The 18,220-nt window shown below is 34.1% G+C and overlaps 1 protein-coding gene across 1 annotated transcript in view; it reads right to left on the bottom strand.

The window, feature by feature from the left end:
• Window positions 1-18,220, bottom strand: part of LOC145261017 (ubiquitin recognition factor in ER-associated degradation protein 1-like) — a 52,572-nt gene that overhangs the window by 10,328 nt on the left and 24,024 nt on the right. The window contains exons 5-8 of the mRNA XM_080119143.1: window positions 15,143-15,273; window positions 6,544-6,616; window positions 4,809-4,877; window positions 613-690 (exon numbers count right to left, since the gene is read on the bottom strand). Coding sequence (XP_079975269.1) covers window positions 613-690; window positions 4,809-4,877; window positions 6,544-6,616; window positions 15,143-15,273 — 351 coding nt within the window. The remainder of the gene's footprint in view (window positions 1-612; window positions 691-4,808; window positions 4,878-6,543; window positions 6,617-15,142; window positions 15,274-18,220) is intronic.

Raw genomic sequence — 18,220 nt, 5'->3', positions numbered from 1 at the left:
CTCGTGCTACCAGAAGATTTTAAACAAAAAAAAATAAAAGTGGAACTGGAAATTGAAAAAAATAATTGTTTCAATCTTTAAGGAATTCATTATGTAAATAAATACTTATGTATCTATTTACTTTCTGCCTTAAGAGAGAATATTTTTTAAAATATTTTTTTTTTGTAAATACTTTTTATATGAATGTAAAAATATATTTGCCAAAAGATAACCTGTCAACTGAAATTTGTAAGTAAATTCATTTTATTGTTTATTTTAATAATGCCACAACAGATTTTTACAATATTTTGTGCTGACAAACCCAGTAGTTCATCCATGTCGAAGTTACTTTAATAGCAAATCAGCAACAGGAACGAATAGTCATACATTATTTAGTAAAGCTTATGTATGGCTAAAATGTCTGATTCAGCTCCTGCTGATTCAAGCAACTTTACATGTTGTTTCTATATGGCAAACAGCAGGAGCAGTCAGTTGTGCATTGATCGGTAATAATTTTGGTTGTACATTTTTAGTAAAACCCGATAGAAACAATTGTTTGTGAATAAAAGGTTTTTTAAATGAATTAACATTATATCAAGTTTAAAAGTAGAAAAAGTATTCAGTTTAACTTACATCTTCTTCATCTTCATTTGTATTCATTTTCTGATGTGAGCCAGGTTCTTCATATCCAATTGGGGGTGCAAATTCAACCTGAAAAACAAAAAAACGATCAATAAATCTAGAGAAGGGAGTAATTTTTGCCTCCTATTTCAATAACCATTATTGGAAGGAAAAGAAAAATTCTAACAACAAATACTTAGTAAAAATGAGACTTCTATAAAATCATTGTAATCATCATATTCTGCCTAATGTCTGTTCAACACATGCTAGTATGTGTTGAACAGCTTTTAGAAATTGATTTCCAAACTAACTTATCTTTGGTCAGGTAGTTTATCCCTATTTCTCTCAAATACATTAATTCTTGAAAATATATTGTATTAATATTAATGTAGTGATTATGTGAAACTTTAAGAATAATTTGAGCTTGCAGTGAGTTCTGGTGATATCTGAGTTGCAAATTTTACATAAATTTAAATTGGAAAAACAATTTTTTTTTTAGTTACAAAACTATACTTTTGTGAAATCAGCACATATATAACAAACTAAAAATAGAGATCATTTTAAATATGATAATCTATATTGAAACTACAAAATAACTTCAAAATCATTCAAAATAAAATATTTAAAAAACTTTGTTGCATTACATTTTTGAAAAACATGCAACTTTAGTTCACTCAACACTCATTTGACTTTGGATTATTTTAAAAACATTTTTAGCTTGTATACTTCTGATAGATTTTACTTTGCTGCCTATTTTATTTTTCATCTTTTATGCTAGTTGATGAATTATTATTTTAGTTCAATTTGTGGAGGTCTCTTTGATTTTCAGATCTGTGTTTTTCAGATTCTTTTTTGTTGAAGCCTTCAATTATATATGCTAAAATATGAAATTCCAAGATTTTCAAGAAAACCCAGAATTTAAAACAAAAAATAATCATCAGTTTAACAAGTTGGCATGGGTTAGTTGGCTTTTTAGAAATTGACTTCCAAACTAACTTATCTCTGGTCAGATCTTTATTCTTCTTTCTCAAAAATCCACTCTGCTTTCATGTATTTCTTTGCCATTTGCTGCCAACTAACCCTGCTACTTTAACTTTTGTATATTTACTAACCCAAAAACTGTAATCCATTGATATTAACACTGACCAGATTAACAGTCTCCTGTTCTGTATACATCTCCCTATACTATCAAAATTTAATCTTCTTTTGAAGTCATCAAATCTAAGCCTGTTGTCACGACTCACATTACACATCCATCTTTTTTTTTTTTTTTTTTTTTTTTTTACACAGTGATCACCACTTATCAAGGCCCGGAAGCCACTCAGGGATAAGGGTTATTGCAAGTACATTACGTTAGTGTGGAGATTTGATGAAGTGTTTACTTAAGGGAGCAGTTCATTAGGAATTTGTTAACGGACTTGAAGACATCCAAGTTGTAGTCCGGTGGGAAGCAGGCAGACAGAACAGAGTTCCACAGGCGTGCAGTTCTAAGAAAGAAGCTTTGTTCATGGAATCCACGTTTTGATTTAGGCACAGATATAGAGATGGGGAAATTTTTCACAGTGGATTCAACTACACGTGTTTTTCATGAAAGATTGGCGAGGGGGGACCAGAGATTGGAGTTCAGACGAGCACCTGCCATGGAAATAACGATAAAACAAGGATAGGCTTGCAACGTCTCTTCTGTGGGAGAGAGGTTGCAGGGTAGAGAAAAGGGCATCCCCCACTAAGCCACAAAGTCTATTTTGTACTCTGTCAAGGCAGGATAGGCTGTTTTTAGCAGCTCCTGCCCAGATATGGCAACAGTATTCCATCCTTGGACGTACTTGGCTTTTATATAGATAGAGAATTGCATCAGTAGTGAGATATCTCCTGGAGCGGTAGAAGGATCCCACCATCTTTCCAGCGACCTTGGCAACAGACTTGATGTACGTGTTCCATTTCAGATCAGGAGTAAAGGTCAAACCTAGAAGCTTGTCAAAACACGGGGCCTCACCCAGACGAGAGCCATCCATCACAATTGATACCAGATGGGGATCAGAGCGTTGATGATGTAAGGATAAGAGTTTGGTTTTGGATGCATTAAAGGTAACCAGCCACGTCTTCCCCCACTGAACCACGCGCTCGAGATCAGAGGAGAGAGAATCAGAGAGAACTTTGTCATTTACAGCCTTTGATGTGTTGCCATAGATGGGCGTGTCATCAGCATAGATGTCAACAAATGATTTAAGTATGCGTTTATGGAGGTCATTGATGTAGATCAGGAAGAGAGTTGGGCCCAGGATTGACCCCTGAGGGACTCCAGCATTTATATTGCAGGCCTTCGATTTTTGTCCATCTACCACTACTCTTATGAGCCTATCGGATAGAAATGATTTAATGATTGAGAAAACATTTCCAGTTATACCGTAGCTGGAAATCTTGTGAAGTAGACCCTTATGCCATACCTTGTCGAAGGCCTTTGATATGTCAAGAGCAATTGCCCTAGAAAGGAAGCCTTTGTCAAGAGATTCACTAATCCTGTGGGATATAACCGTCAGCACATCTGCGGTAGATCTTGCAGAACGGAAACCATATTGTGTGTCACTAAGAAGGCTGTTCCTGCTGAGGTGGTTGACTATTTCTCTATTTAATATGGATTCCAGCAACTTACTCATAACACACAGGAGACTTATTGGTCTGTACTGAGAGGGAGATGACTTATCACCTGAATTCTTAAATACAGGGCAAACTGATGAGGTCTTCCAGGGAGTCGGAAAGCACTTCTCCTTAAGGCAGCGCTTAAATAGTTTCGTAAGTATGGGAGCAAATTCTGGTTGAAGCTTTTTTAACACTATAATTGGGATGCCATCAGGGCCAGTTGCTTTACTGGAATCTAGGTTCTTGATTAGCTTGGCGACCTCATGCACGGATATTTGTATGTTATCTAGCTTGTTCTGTGTTATAGAAGGAAATATGGGGAGTTGATGGCCTTCGTCGCATAGGGTAGAATTAGCTGCAAAGTTCTTTGCAAATAGTTTGGCCTTGTCTGACGCTGACGAGATGACCTCTGGTCCATTGATAGTGGTTGGGATAGAACGCACACTTCTGTTCAGGATCCTATTTGTTATTTGCCAAAACTGGTGGGAACCAAGCCGCTGATCAGCTACCTTAGATTTAACAGACTGGGCATATAGCTCTCTAGCATTTTTTATTACTCTTTTACAGTGGTTGCTGGCAGTCCTGAAAGCAGCTTCTCATATCATTTCTCTGAATGTAATGCTTGTCATTAAGTTTCACTTCCATACATTATCATATCGTGTACACATGCCTGATAGATCTTTCTCTTGATTGACAGGGATAATGTACTGCTGGTTAGTAATGGTAGAAGTTCCCTGAACTTATTCCAACCACTCCTAATTCTTGCAATAATACTAATCCCTATTCCTCTCTGTGTTTGAATGGTATCACTATGGTAGCAAAACTTCTGAACAATTTCAATAGCTTTGTCAACCAAATATACTTTCTCCACATTTGAGTTCTCATTCATCTTGGCTTACAATTCATGCAAGCAAAAAAGTTTGCATCTGCTTATAGAACACAAAACGTTTTATTCCACTCAACTTCTTTTCCATAAACTGACCAGCGAAACTTTCCTTTTCCTGAGAGCTAACCAACGCTACAACCACTGATCACCACTTTGATCTGGAGAACATTCACTCTCATAGCCTTTACTTTCCATAGCATTTCTCCAAGTTTTTAACTTAACAAGTAGGTTTTCCATTGTTTCATAGCAAGTAATAAATCATCAGCATACAGTAGTTCTTCCAGATAATGCATACAAAATTCTTGGATATAAGTGTTAAGTAATAATCAGTTCTAAGTGGCACCTTTCTGAAAGTCCAATCATTAGTGTGGATGATACGAAGAATATAATTGCAAATTACTTAAGACTGCTACACTGATAGAATGCTCATAGAACAAGAGCAAGCTATCCTCATGGATAGGTTCTGCTGGAAATTTTGTACAAATTCCAGAATTAAAAAAGATGCACCTGAAGAATGTCAACGGTTACACCAGCCAAAACGTTGTGAGAATAACATCCAAGATCAATGGTTTGAATAATCCAAAATATATAGGATTAGCCATTTTGTTAGGCTAGAAAATGTGTGAGGTTTTATAGTAATGAAAATATAAAATTAAAAAAATGGTAATAAAATGGGACTCACGTTCATATCACATTCAATTATCGAAACAGCATTGCCTGGCTTCGTCTCCAACACACAAAGATCATAATTCTGTTAAAAGAAAAAGAAAAAATTTGGGACATTTTCTTTTTTCAAATCATAAAAATTTAAATCTAAAAGTTTGTCTTGAAAGAATGTCACATTTGAATGTTTATTTCAGCACAAGTGAAATTATGTAGAATTTTAACATCAGTTCTTTGTTCACAAATGAGGGTAACAATCTGAAATTATCAAATATACTCTACTCATTAATTTGTTTTTAGTATATTGTAGAGTACACAAACGCTCTCTCCATCAGGTAAAGGATGATTGTTCAGTTGCATGCATGTCATGTGACAGATTTATTTGGTGACAAATGTTATATTGTTATTTTCCATTTTTTAGACAAATTTACCACAGTTTGAAAGTTTAGGCTATCCTATTATATCATCTAAGGCTACAGGCAGTCAAAAATTTTTTTTTAAATTGCAACAATATCTCCAAAGCTAACAATAAATTTGGCACCAAGAAATATATTATTTAAATACTTTTGCATAATAGTAAGAGTATTTGCTAATGGGCTGAGAGACCAGGGGTCAATCCTTGGCTGAGTTATACTAAAGATTAAAAATAAAAAAAGGTCCTTGATGTTTCAGTATTATAAGTTTCAACTCCCTTTTCTTTTACCTCCATCTTCCATGTACACTGTTTCTTTGCTGTTTCTCCTCTCTTTAGTATAATTGGATAAAAACTTTTTGTATGTAAAGAATTTAATATTCTTAAGTTTGGTCTCAATGATTACAATGGCTTGAAGACGTGCGTTTTGAGTGTAAGCCGGTTGGGGGAGGGGGATACAGCCCCACACACACACCTTAAAGTAAATAGGGATGCATATGCGTTTTGCTAGACAGTCTTCAATTGGAGTCTAAAGTCTACAGTCTAAGCCAAGAAGATGGAAGACTTCTTTTGGGAGCGATGTGAGAGATGGGGATTGGTGACAGATGGACCAATAGTAGAATTCCCACCCTCCTTCTAAGGATGACGCAGAAACAGAAATGCAACATTCAACCGCGAAACTGAATAAAGTTCCAATTATCCAGAGAAATGAAATGAGGACATGGCAAGAGATGTGAAGATATAATAAGATACATTCTGCTTCAGTTTTATAAACCCCTCAAAAGAACTGATGTGCTGTAAATGTGAACACTGACTCGATAAAGACAGACATTCCTTCTCAACAACAATATGCAACAATATTATAATCATGCTCTGGTCATTTATTGAGCACTTTTTGATAAGCAGGAGTTTCAGAGGATTTACATCTAGGAAACTAAAACTATTCAATCATTACATCATATATATATATAAGTTATGAAAATATATATGACAATTAACACTAGTTTGTGTGTGTGGGTGTGAAAAGACAAAAGACAGGACAAATTAAGCACAGAAATAAATCATCAAAAACGAATTCTGTTAAGCTCTTGTTTTTGATGATTCCTGTCTTTAATTTGTTTTTGTTTCTTTCTCTTTTTTTTTGTTTTACACATCCTATCTCCATGGCATTTCATTTTATCTTCATGGTGGAAACCCAGGAAATAATGCAAGTTTAAAGATGCGACCAGATGAGTGATTGCTGACCTGGTCTAATTCACTTAATAAACAAGTGTTGTATACATTATTGACCACAAATTTAAATAACAAACGAGAAAATAAAAATAAAGGAACTGACACTTACTTTGTCATTATATTTGATTGACAGGACGTCTCCAAGTGTAAGGCAGGCAAAATTTCTTAGAGCATTTTCTAATCTAATAAATTTAGTTAAGAAATAAAAGTACAAAGAAAAAATATATATTTTGGCAATTAGACAACAATCAAACAAGTGCGTGGTCCTGTAGCGTTCGCTAATATTTTAATATAAACATTGATCACAATTTTTTGTTGATTTACAGCAAATCTTTAGATATTTGAAGAAAATCTATGCTCTCATAGTTACTGCCCTTACATATCTTCCAAAATCTGTCAGGGTGGTTCACTTTAGATTAAATTTTAATAGCACAAGCGAAATATTGTAGTTCAAAATAAATAGGCAGTTCCATTCATATACTTACATATCAAGCAAAACTAGATATCTATACTAAAAAATTACATAAAATTAATGAATAGAATTTTAATTAAAAATAAAAATCTATTTTTTTTTATACGTCTGATTCTAGGAACAGAACCCATTTTACTTTTTTAATTTAAAAGAATTACATAAAAGAGAGGAAAAGGGGAGATAAACGTAAAATGGATTTGTTCCAATCTAGCATCGAAAATATATTAAAAAATGATTTTTTTATTTTTAATTAAAATTCTACTTGATAATTTTTACATAATCTTTGGTGTAAATATCTATTTTTCTTGATACCTGAGAGTTTTCCAGTTAATTTATTTTGAACTGTCATATTTTATTTGTGCATATCTTTCAAGAAGCACCAAAAAATGTATCTGGATGTTAAATTATTGATCCTTATTTGTTTTTTCATTCAAGGTTCACCAATGTTCATATTTTCTTGTGCTTTTCTTTATAAACAAAAAGAAAGGTTTATTTGTAACTTTGGCACTGATGGATTATTGACAGATTCATTACTTTTTTCTCATGTTTTGCTTCAGTTTTATTAAATCAAAACTAGATTCACTTTTCACTTAGATATTGAACAAAATATCAAAAAGACATGGTTAAAAAACAGAAATATTTACAAGAGAAATTTGAACATAATGGATTCTGCGCAACACTGGTTCAGTACAGCTATTCTCTAGTTATATATTGTATTGTACAAGATTCACTCCTAACACAAACTATTATCATAAATTTTGGAACATAGCTGCTAGGCATAAAGGAGTTCAGTTTTATGCAAGGAGAGTAAAAAGGAAGTGTAAGTCCTTTGTGAAAATTCAGATAGCGCTGATTTTTTTGTGAAATTTTAACAATATATATTAGACAACAATTGATACTCCCCAAATTTAATTTTCTTAGAGTATTATAAAGAGTTTTTAGTCAGCATAATATGGACACAACTTCTCATTCGAAAATTAAAATATTTCAGATTTGTATTAAATTTGGTCGATAATCATTAGACACCAATTAAGCAAGATTCCCTGAATTTCAATTTCTTCTTAAGACCCCTTAAGTTTTAAATTTAAAAAATTTTCTAGAATCAAAATGGCATTTGATTAAAATTAGAATAAGGGTTTTTTCTAGACATAAGGTTTTAGTATCATATTTTGATTTCATCTTCGCAAAGAGACATAACAGTTGTACAAAACTTTTCCGTTTACTTGGCCTGGGATGGATATACTTCTAGTTATATATATATATATATATATATATATATAGCAAATTATAGTAATTCAATGAAATTAAAAAAAAACCTTTATTCAAATCAAGGATTTTTTATTATTCCAAGTAAGGCAAAGAATACTTTCAAAATTTTATCTCCTTATCCTATAGGGTTTAGATGCCTACCATCTCTTAAGAGGAGAAATATTAGCAAATAGATATAACAGTATTCACCCTATTTGCTAAAGTCAGTTAGACATGGGAAATCATAATCAAAAATTGATTAAAATAGAAATCACATAGCGGGGGAAATTGAAGAAAAGGATGTAAAGGTTTAGTTCCAAATTGCGCGGTAAAATCCAAGGTAACTGTCCTTTAAAGCAGTGAGGTAATGAGATCCAAGCTGTATATTGTGTAATCCACATCATAGAGTAGAAATCCAAGTTGGGCATATTTCTGGAGTAATTCTTCTTCATGGGCCCGTGAATAGATTTTTAAGGTCTGGTTAGAATTTTTTTTTTTTTTGAGAACTGACGAAATTAAACTTTATTAGCTCTATCCTGTATATTGATAAATTTCTATTTAGATGGGATAATATGTAGAATATTACAACCAGTAATATTTTGTAAATCTTATGATCACAGGTTTCCATAACAGCTGATTGTTGGATAAATCGATTCGGAAGTATATATATATATATATATATATATATATATATATATATATATATATATATATATAAAAGCAAAAATTTGTGTATGTATGTATGTATGTTCGCTTTTTGTGTATGTCTGCAAAAGTTTTCTTTCTGGCGGCTTCTCGAGGCCTTCGCTCATTTTAAAAACTTTTTATATCACGTCTAAATGATAATATCTATGACTTAACAACGGGGGGGGGGGGGGTCACCTCTCTATTTAATTTGCCCGACTTTGAAACATTAAATATTCAACATTTTCGGATCGATGCGTGTTGCTTTCATTTTTCAGTATAAAAAAAGTGAAACTTGATTCGAATCACTGGCCCATGGCCAGTGGTCTCCAGAATGCGACCTAACATTTGGTTAATGTCGGCTTATCATCGTCATATCAGACGGTTGCTTTCATTTCGAAATGAGACACTCCCCCTAATAAACAAGGAGCTGCTTTTCCTCAAAGTTAGGTAAAAACAAACAAACAAACCGGGTTATTGACCTCATTAAAAACTGTCCCGCAAAAAATCTTACCTGCTGAATAGCTATTGCTTACGTCGTTAACTCTATGACTTCTACTTGACGTCATCAAGTGTGGGCACCTGTCAATTCTCTTCTTACTTAAATAAATTCTAACGTCTTTCAGTAACTCATTCTGGCTGGGCGAGCAGTTAATGTGTCATGTTTTTTTCACATTTTATTTTCCAACTTCGCCTCAGGGCTTCGGGTTCAATCCTACCTACTTACCAAAACTTTTTACCCCCCCCCCCTGTTTCTTTTTTATTTAAGAGCACATACCTCGAAACATCCGGGCAACGCTGGGTACCCCCCGCTAAAGATCAGATGTAAACGTCATCATCAACTATCCCGCAGTGAAACGATTTGACTTCATTAAAAACTGTGATGTTTGACATTCACTTTTTAATCGCTCTTACTGTCGCTGTAGCGCAGGTGTTCAGGCTTGGCCTATGGTCCTCAAGGCTCCGGGTTCGAGCCAACCTGTCACTAAGCCCCCCCCCACCCTATTTTTTTGTTTTTTCCCATTTTTAAAACTGCTGTTTTTTTACCGTTTTTTTTAAATATTTAAACAGGGTTAAGTTTCCTTTTTGTTCTTCATTATCCCTCCCTCCAAACGCACACATCTACAAGCACCCGGGCAACGCCAGGTACCCCCGCTAGTATATATCTTCTATCTATATATATAAAAGCGAAAATGTATGTATGTTTGTGTGTCTACTAAAAACTTTTGACCGACGGAACAAAAATTCACAAACTTGGTCTCATATGAAAGCCCCACCCTCCGGACAACAAATATCGAAAAATTGGCCCAAAAGGACCATCAGAAGTGCGTCAACTGATCGATTTTCTGCAGGGGGGGGGCCCAAAAAAGTGACATTTTAATGTTAAACATTACATATTTTTAAATCGATTTATAACTGCCCCCAAAAATACGGGCGCCAACTCTTCTACATAAAGTGTACACGGGGATGTTTATTTTGGGTCAACTTGTATTTAAAACCTGCTGAGTCATGTCACGTGATCTTGATGTCAGCAAGCTGTAATGGCAGTCTGAATTTAAAAACGTTATCGGTAAAAAATTTTTTTAACCCTCACACAAGCTAAACTATGAACTTCTACACTATGACAACGTTACCAAAGTTATTAGCACGTTAAAAATAGTTAGATACGATAGTTAAATGAAAAATAACAAGCCAAAAATGTGAAGTAAAAAAAAAATACTCTTACAAAAAATATTAGCGATCGAAGTTTTTACAAAAAAAAAAAAAAAACAGCCAGACGCCATTTTCTTTTTTAGTAACACTCTTTAGAGTAAGGAAGACGAAGTGAGAGAGAGAGAGAGACACACATACACAAAGAGAGAGAGAGACAGATAGAGAGAGATGTCTAGGCAGGAAACGAAATATGTAATTTAATAAACGCTACATGCTGAATCATAAAAAATGTGAAGTAAAACAAAAAAAATAAAATACTGCTACGTCATCTCGTAACGTTCCCGCGATGACCTCTATCTGGCTATCTGTCAATCAAACCTCTTTCACTCGCTTTATAAGCCTTATTTTAATACTATAATCAATTCCTCTTACTCTTGGCCTAGACGGTTAAGTGGTTGGAGTTTGTTTCACCTCCGCGTCAAGGCTCCCGGGTTCAATCCAGCCTCACGACCAAAACTATTTTTTTTTCTTTTACATCTTTAAACATGCGGGCAACGTTTCTTTATTTTTTTTTACTTCGCTTATTCTTTAGTTTACTCCCCCCCTATATACACAGCGTTTTTTTTTTTTTTTTTTTTTTTGGTTTTCTGATTTTTTTAACATTGTTTCACGGTTATTACTTATCCCCTTCCCATACACACACCTACAAACACCCGGGCAACGCCGGGTACCCCCTCTGCTATAAAAGCGAAAATGTATGTATGTATGTGTGTTCACTTTTTCTGTAAGTCTATAAAAGGCTTCTTTCAGAGAAGCGGTCGGTCGCTTCACAACTTTTTATATCACAGTTAACAACGAAGCTCGCCTGTCTATTTAATTTGCTCGATTTCGAGAAGATAAATATTCAACATTTGTCGCTCGCCGCATGTTTGTTAGTCTTTTTCCTATCTTGGGAAAATAAAAATCCCGCAGTCAAACTTGACCTCATTAACTCATTAAAACGGGCACTTGCCGAATCCAAGTAATTAAATAAATTCCAATGTGTTTCTGTTAGCATCTCGCGGTGGGGCAATGGTTAACATCGCACATTTTTTTTTTTCACACTTTAATTTACAACTTTGCCTCAACGGTTCGGGAATCGATCCTCATAGTTACTTTTTTGTTTAAAACCCCCCACACACCTCCAAACACCCGGGCAACACCGAGTACCCCTCGCTAGTATATATATAAAAGTGAAAATGTGTTTATGTTTATGTATGTGTGTTTGTACGTCTTGCAAAAACTTTCGACACGGGTCACGGATTTTCGCCAGATTGGTATTATTTTAAAGTTCCAACCTTCGCCTGACAAATATCGAAACATTGGCCAAAAACGTTAATTCCTTCATCCCGAAATCAGCAGTTTTCTATATCAGCAAAAACTGTCCTCTCATGACGAGTTCGGTTCTACGCATGCGCAAATGACGTCGGAACCTGATTTAGTTTAAAGATTGAAAAAACAACCTAATTTCGTCAACGTTTTCCTAGCTCAGTTGATTAGAGGTCGGCGTCATGATCTAAAGGCTTTGGGTTCAAATCGTGGTGTGGGATGTCTTTTTTTTTTTATTTTTAAAGGTTTGATATTGAAATAGAGTTATTTAAGCCAGTGTTTTCTTTTTGTTTTTATTTTTCAGATTTATTAACAAAGTTTTAACGTTTGTTTTTCTGTTTCGCGTTTTCTTTTTTTGTTTTTCCCATTTTTACATTTAACATCATTTGTTTGCCGTACGTTAGTTTTTTTTTGTGTTTTTTTCGATATATTTACTTTGCTTATTCGTATGTTTTGATTAACAATCCCCCCACCCCCACCCGAGCACACACACCTCCAAACACCCAGGCAACACTGGGTACCCTCCGCTAGTCTATATATATAAAAGTGAAAATGTGTGTATGTATGTATGTGTGTTTGTGTCCACTAAAAACTTTCGACAGACAGAACAAAAATTGACAAACTTGGTATCATATTGAAGCTCCATCCTTCGCCCGAAAAATATCAAAAAATTGGCCAAAAACGTTAATTTTTTCACCCTGAAATCAACAATTTTCTACAGGGGGAGGGGTAAAAAAAAACTGTCCTATCATGATGAGATCGGTTCTACGCATGCGTCAGATTACGATTTTTAAAATTTAAATATTGAACCAGTGTTATTTAAGCTATTTTTCACGTAACGTTCGTTTTTCTGTTGTTTTTTTTTACTTCGCTTATTCTTAGGTTTTCATTAACACCCCCACCCCCTCCAAACACTCGGGTAACGCCGGGTACACCCCCCCCCCGCTAGTATATAAATAAAAGGCAAAATGTGTGTTAGTGTGTTTGTATGTCTTGCAAAAACTTTTCACACAGGCAACGGATTTTTGGCAGATCAGTATCATTTTGAAGCTCAAACCTTCGGATGCAAATATCGAAAAATTGGCTAAAAACATTCATTCCTTCAACCTCAATGAGACGCTTTTCTACAGGGAGGGGTAGCAAAAAAATCGTTCCTTCATTTTCCTTTTCTACTATGACAGTGGCATAATGTTTTACCTAGAAAACGTTGATGTTAGTTTAACCACCTGCTGTTCTTTTAAATGTTTAATTTCGTCCGTTCTCAGTGTTCTGTCTCTTTAGTGTCGGGGTAATGTGTCAGACTGTTTTTTCCGCCTTAGCCTTTGGGTTCGAGCCTATCTCCCTACCAAAACATTTTTATTTTACACCCCTAAACACCCGGGCAACATTTTTATTTTATAATATTTAAATGCCCATTTTGTTTTGATCTACCCTACCCCAACCCCCAACACACACACACCTCCAAACACTCGGGAAACTTTTTTTTTTATTATATAATATTTAAACAGGGTTATTACTTCACCTGGACATCGGGCATTTCTTGGCCTTCGGGTCGAGATTTCTGATTAATTGGTCCTCGATCAATGTAGGGAAAACCTTTCATACTGAGATAATTACTATTTATTTGAATACTGCCAGAGTGCCCCCATTTTTGAGGGAGCTGGTTTTCCTGCACATTAAAAAATGATCTTGTGTCTAATTTGCTTTTGTGGGAAAGCAAATAAATAAAACTGCCTAGCCTTCAGACCGGGTAGTATCTATTCTGTAATTGGTCCTTGGTCAAAGTAGGGGAAACTCTTCATACTGAGACAATTACTATTTATTTGGACACTGCCAGAGTGCCCCCTTTTAGGGGGAGCTGGTTTTCCCCCACATTAAAAATGTTAACACTTTTGCTTTCCTCGGATGTTCAAAAGCAACATCATTTCTGCAAGTCATCTTGACTACGTTAAGTTTGAACGCTTTAGACTTCCAATCGCGTCATGGAGTAGCAGCAAGATGTCAGATTTACTTTCACTTTCTTTTCCGTCTTCGTGTCATGGGTTCAAGCCTGCCTGCCTGCCTACTCCCACTTTTTTGTTTTTTCTTGCGCAACACACACTTCCAAACACCTGGGCAATATCGGGCACCCAGGCTAGGTTATATATAACCACAGTGTGAAATCTTGTTTAGCAATGTGCCTCACAGAAAATGATGCAAATAGAAATATCAGCAGTTTGAGGAAGAGCATAACTGACTTCTGACTAGGAGCAATGTGTAGTATCTGTTCTCATACTATATTTTATCTTTTCTGTTCTTGGTCCAAGAAGGAGAAATCTTTCTAGACTGAAGCAATTTTAATTTTTGTCCTAATCCAAAGTAATCCTTTGTTAGAAACTGGATTTTCCCCTACATTAAATAATGAGGAGAGGCAAGTAAATAGAGACTTCTTTATTTTATACATAAGGGCCATTTTCATTCTTAGGCAACACCATTTTCACTGCTAGTGAAATTATGAAAAGTACAAACTGGCTTTTTCAAATGTATCATTTTACAAAGATTGCCACTTGAAATATGTGAAACCTTAATTATAATAAAAATGTCATTTATAACTTTGTTGTAAATACCAAACAAAATCTTTCACATTTATTCATATAGATAGGTAACCAAAGATTTGTAAGTCTGACACGAGGGTTCCTAAGTCTGATGCTTTAGATGGCAACTTCTTAAAAAATCAAGTCCATCCCAATACAGAATTATTTGTTAAATTAAAACAAAAATGATCATTAAATTAAAAAACAAAACATAATAGGTTTTAATAAGATATCCCTTTTCAAAACGAACACAAAAATTAATTAACCTTGTGACTGATATCACATATACTTAAGTAGTATTAGGACAGTAGAAAGTGGACCATGGGTTTAATTTTGGTGGTCTACAAAATTCTCACTTCTCTTATTTTGTCCTTTAGTCTTCACATTCCATAAGCAATGTTTTTTTACAAAGGAGAAAGAATTATTGTTTTCTGGGTCAGAATTTATCCATTTAACATCTATTGTTGGCTAATTTTTGGCTCTGAACAGCAAGTGACTTCATGCCCTGTTTGAAGAGATTTCCATAAAGAAATAGAACATACATAAAATAAGATGGTGTGTCTATTATGTATAGTTAAATTAACTTAATAGTTTTTTTATATAATGGTTGATGCAAAAAATAGGTGCAACTTTTGCACTGCATTTATAATATTACTTAAAAACAACTCAAAATAACAACAATGAGCAACAGAATTTACAAGAAAGGATACACGGCTTTAGGATTTGTAATGTCAAGAAATGATATTTGTTGAGGTTGAAATTTTGCAAAGGTTGCAACGGGCAGATTAACATTTTCGACAGTAATCTTTGTCCCTTCTTCCAACAGAAGATTTTTCATCATCTGAAAAGGAAAAAAAGTTTAAAATCATTATTTCAAAGAAAATTGTTAAGAGTTTCCTTCTTTTTCACATCTTTTATAAGAATTTTTGTTCATTCAACCACCACACTCCATCTTGCATTTGCCAAAAGCTTTCTCTAGATACACAAAAGGAAAATACAGATTCTCCTTCTTACCAAGTTACTTCTATTGCATTTGTCTAAGGATAACTATCACACCAGTGACACTTTGTGGAGGTATAAAAACCAAACCGAATTCAATCTATGCCTATATAACTTCTTGTTTGCGATTCACTTATTCTCTACATTACTTCCAGGACTTAATCTATTAATTTTAAGCCTCTGTAATTACCTCTATCAAGAGCTTTTATGGGAACTGAGTTCTCCATATAAGTGGACACACAAACACAAATGAATGACCTTAAGGCAAACATGATTATTGCCCTTTAACTATGGTAATATCATTTTTGGCCATAAGAGGGCGATACAGCTACCTTCACTTCCTTCCGGTTTGTATCATTCATTCTCTTTTTGCTGGACCTTGAAACAATACAGATGTGACGACAAACACTCCCTGGTTTCGGAGACAGCCAAATCGATGTTCAACCTCTCATCAAGGACTCTTGAGGTGAAAACTCAAGTAACATTATTCATACATCTCTAACTATAAGCTTCCATGATTTAATACTTGTACTATGATGTAACTAAATTTACTTTGGTTGTAATTATATATCAGCATATTTTGTGTCTTCATTTCATGGCAAAGGAGACCATGCAACTTTTCTTTAATCTCCTACTTAATAATAGCGGGAATCTATTGCCTGCTACAAGGATGAATAACGTGATTCATTCTTTACACTTTTCCCATTACCTTTGTAACAATTCACAATTGTACTAAGTTCTCAGTCTTATGGGATAATTTCTTCTTTTATTAGCAATGCTCATCAACCATAAAATGTTCTGGATGATTACAGATTTCAAGATAGTTCTATTAAAAGTCATATTTTAAAAACTAAAACACTTTAAATCCTCAAAATACCACCATTTTGTTCAGAAACAAATATCCTTTCATGTGCTTTAATAAATAATATTCTGCATGATATATTTTAAAAGTTCTTAGGAAAGTAATGATAAAAATGTTAACTATATGAAACAATTATTTTGCGTTGTTTTTTTTTTGTTTTTTTTACCTTCCTGGTGTTTAAAAGCTTGATACCACTCCCCTATGAGAAATTTCATAATGAAATTTGGAAAATCATCAGAAAAAACATCAATCCCACTTATTGTTGGAGTACAAAATAAATGAGTCCATTCATTTTTGTGTTGTCTTTAGAATAAGACTTCAACATGACGTGTATCGAACATTTTTTTTCTAAATATTTTTCCTAACACCAAACTAAATATTTTTTGTAATAAATAAATTTATATTTTTATTATTTTTATGTATTAAAATAATAATTCTGTGTTGATTTCTCTTTTGTTTTTTTAACCTCTTCTCCATAATATCAAATGCTTTTCAATGAAAGTAAACAATTTGAATATGATGATAGCAACTTTCTCTCTTGTGAGACAATAGCTTTCTGTATCTGATGCACTGCAGCGTCTGCTGTGGCTATACAGTCAAAGCTAGAGTTGTCTTTTCAGATGCAGGCCTGGGCAGGGGATAAAGAGACCTAGATTTGACCAGTTACCAGATTCCCCCTCTCGGCATTGCAGACAAAGTCCAATAGAAAGGCAAAACAATACGGTTGGAGCCAGCACAGCTGCAGGAGTTGCTGGAAAGGTATTGCAGTTCTTCACTATCAGCCTATTGGGTCTTCAAACCAGATTTTTATCAGGGTCTACTCCCAAAGCCTTTGCCTTTCCCAAGGCATCCACAAGGTAGCAGTAGCGCTAATAATTTTGAGCTAGTCAGCAACTGAAGCAACAACAGTAGCCGGTATTGACTGTTTTGTTTAAAATCAACAAGTTTTGTAGACTATGTTTGCAGTTTGCATTTTGAAAAATAAAACTAAAACTTTTTGTTTAAAATTAATATAGTTTGTGGTTCTTTTACATAATAGTGATTCCTTGAAGAAATATTTCAAATATACCAAAATTTTGAATTTTAATTATAGTAAGAAATGATTTTCTAGCTGCCAATTAAAAAAAAAAGATTATACTTTTTCTTTTAGACGATTATATGTGAATATACTAAAAAAAAAACTTTGTGAAAAAATGACAACAAAAAGAATTTAGAATTTAGAGAAGAGGGGCATCAGTTTTTCATATGAATGAATAATGACCTCCATTTCCCAACCATTACTGCCTTTTATAGCGATTAGTACTCCAAATTCTTTTGATATGCAATTTAACTCCCTTATTTCATTCTGCGAGCTGGCAGACCTCGAAACATCAAACCTCAAACCCTGCAAGAATTGAAGAAAAACATCAGGAATGAAATAAGAGAGTTAAATCACAATCCAGAGATCCTGCAATCTGTTATGAATAATGTTTTGGAAAGAGCAAAGCTGAAAATGGGCAACATTTAAAAGACATTATTTTCATAAATAAAGGTTGTTTGAATTTTGCATTTTTTAAATAAATTTTCATAATGTCTTAGTCAGATTGCTTTAAAATTACAGAAAGATATCAAAAATAAAGATATCAAAAATAAAAACCCTTCAGTGACTTTTCGGACACCCTATATTTGGTCAGATTCTTAAAAATTTATTAAGATTCTTTCTTAGATCATCAAGTTCTTTCTATGTATGCCATTATTGACGTTTTTTAAGCACTTCCAATTTTTTCATGTGTATTGCTACTTTTATGATCTAATTTGTCCAATCTGTGATTATCTCAATATCTTTTATACCTGCAACCTACAACATTCCTGTAACAACCCATGGGGGTTCTGGAACCTTACTCTTCTTCATCCTACAACTTCCTGTAACTTGTTTTTCTCAATTCTT

Source organism: Euprymna scolopes, chromosome 37, assembly GCF_053919585.1.
Source record: "Euprymna scolopes isolate OS-2025 chromosome 37, ASM5391958v1, whole genome shotgun sequence".
NCBI classification, from domain to species: Eukaryota; Metazoa; Mollusca; class Cephalopoda; order Sepiida; family Sepiolidae; genus Euprymna; species Euprymna scolopes.
This window is presented reverse-complemented; position numbering and strand designations above follow the sequence as displayed.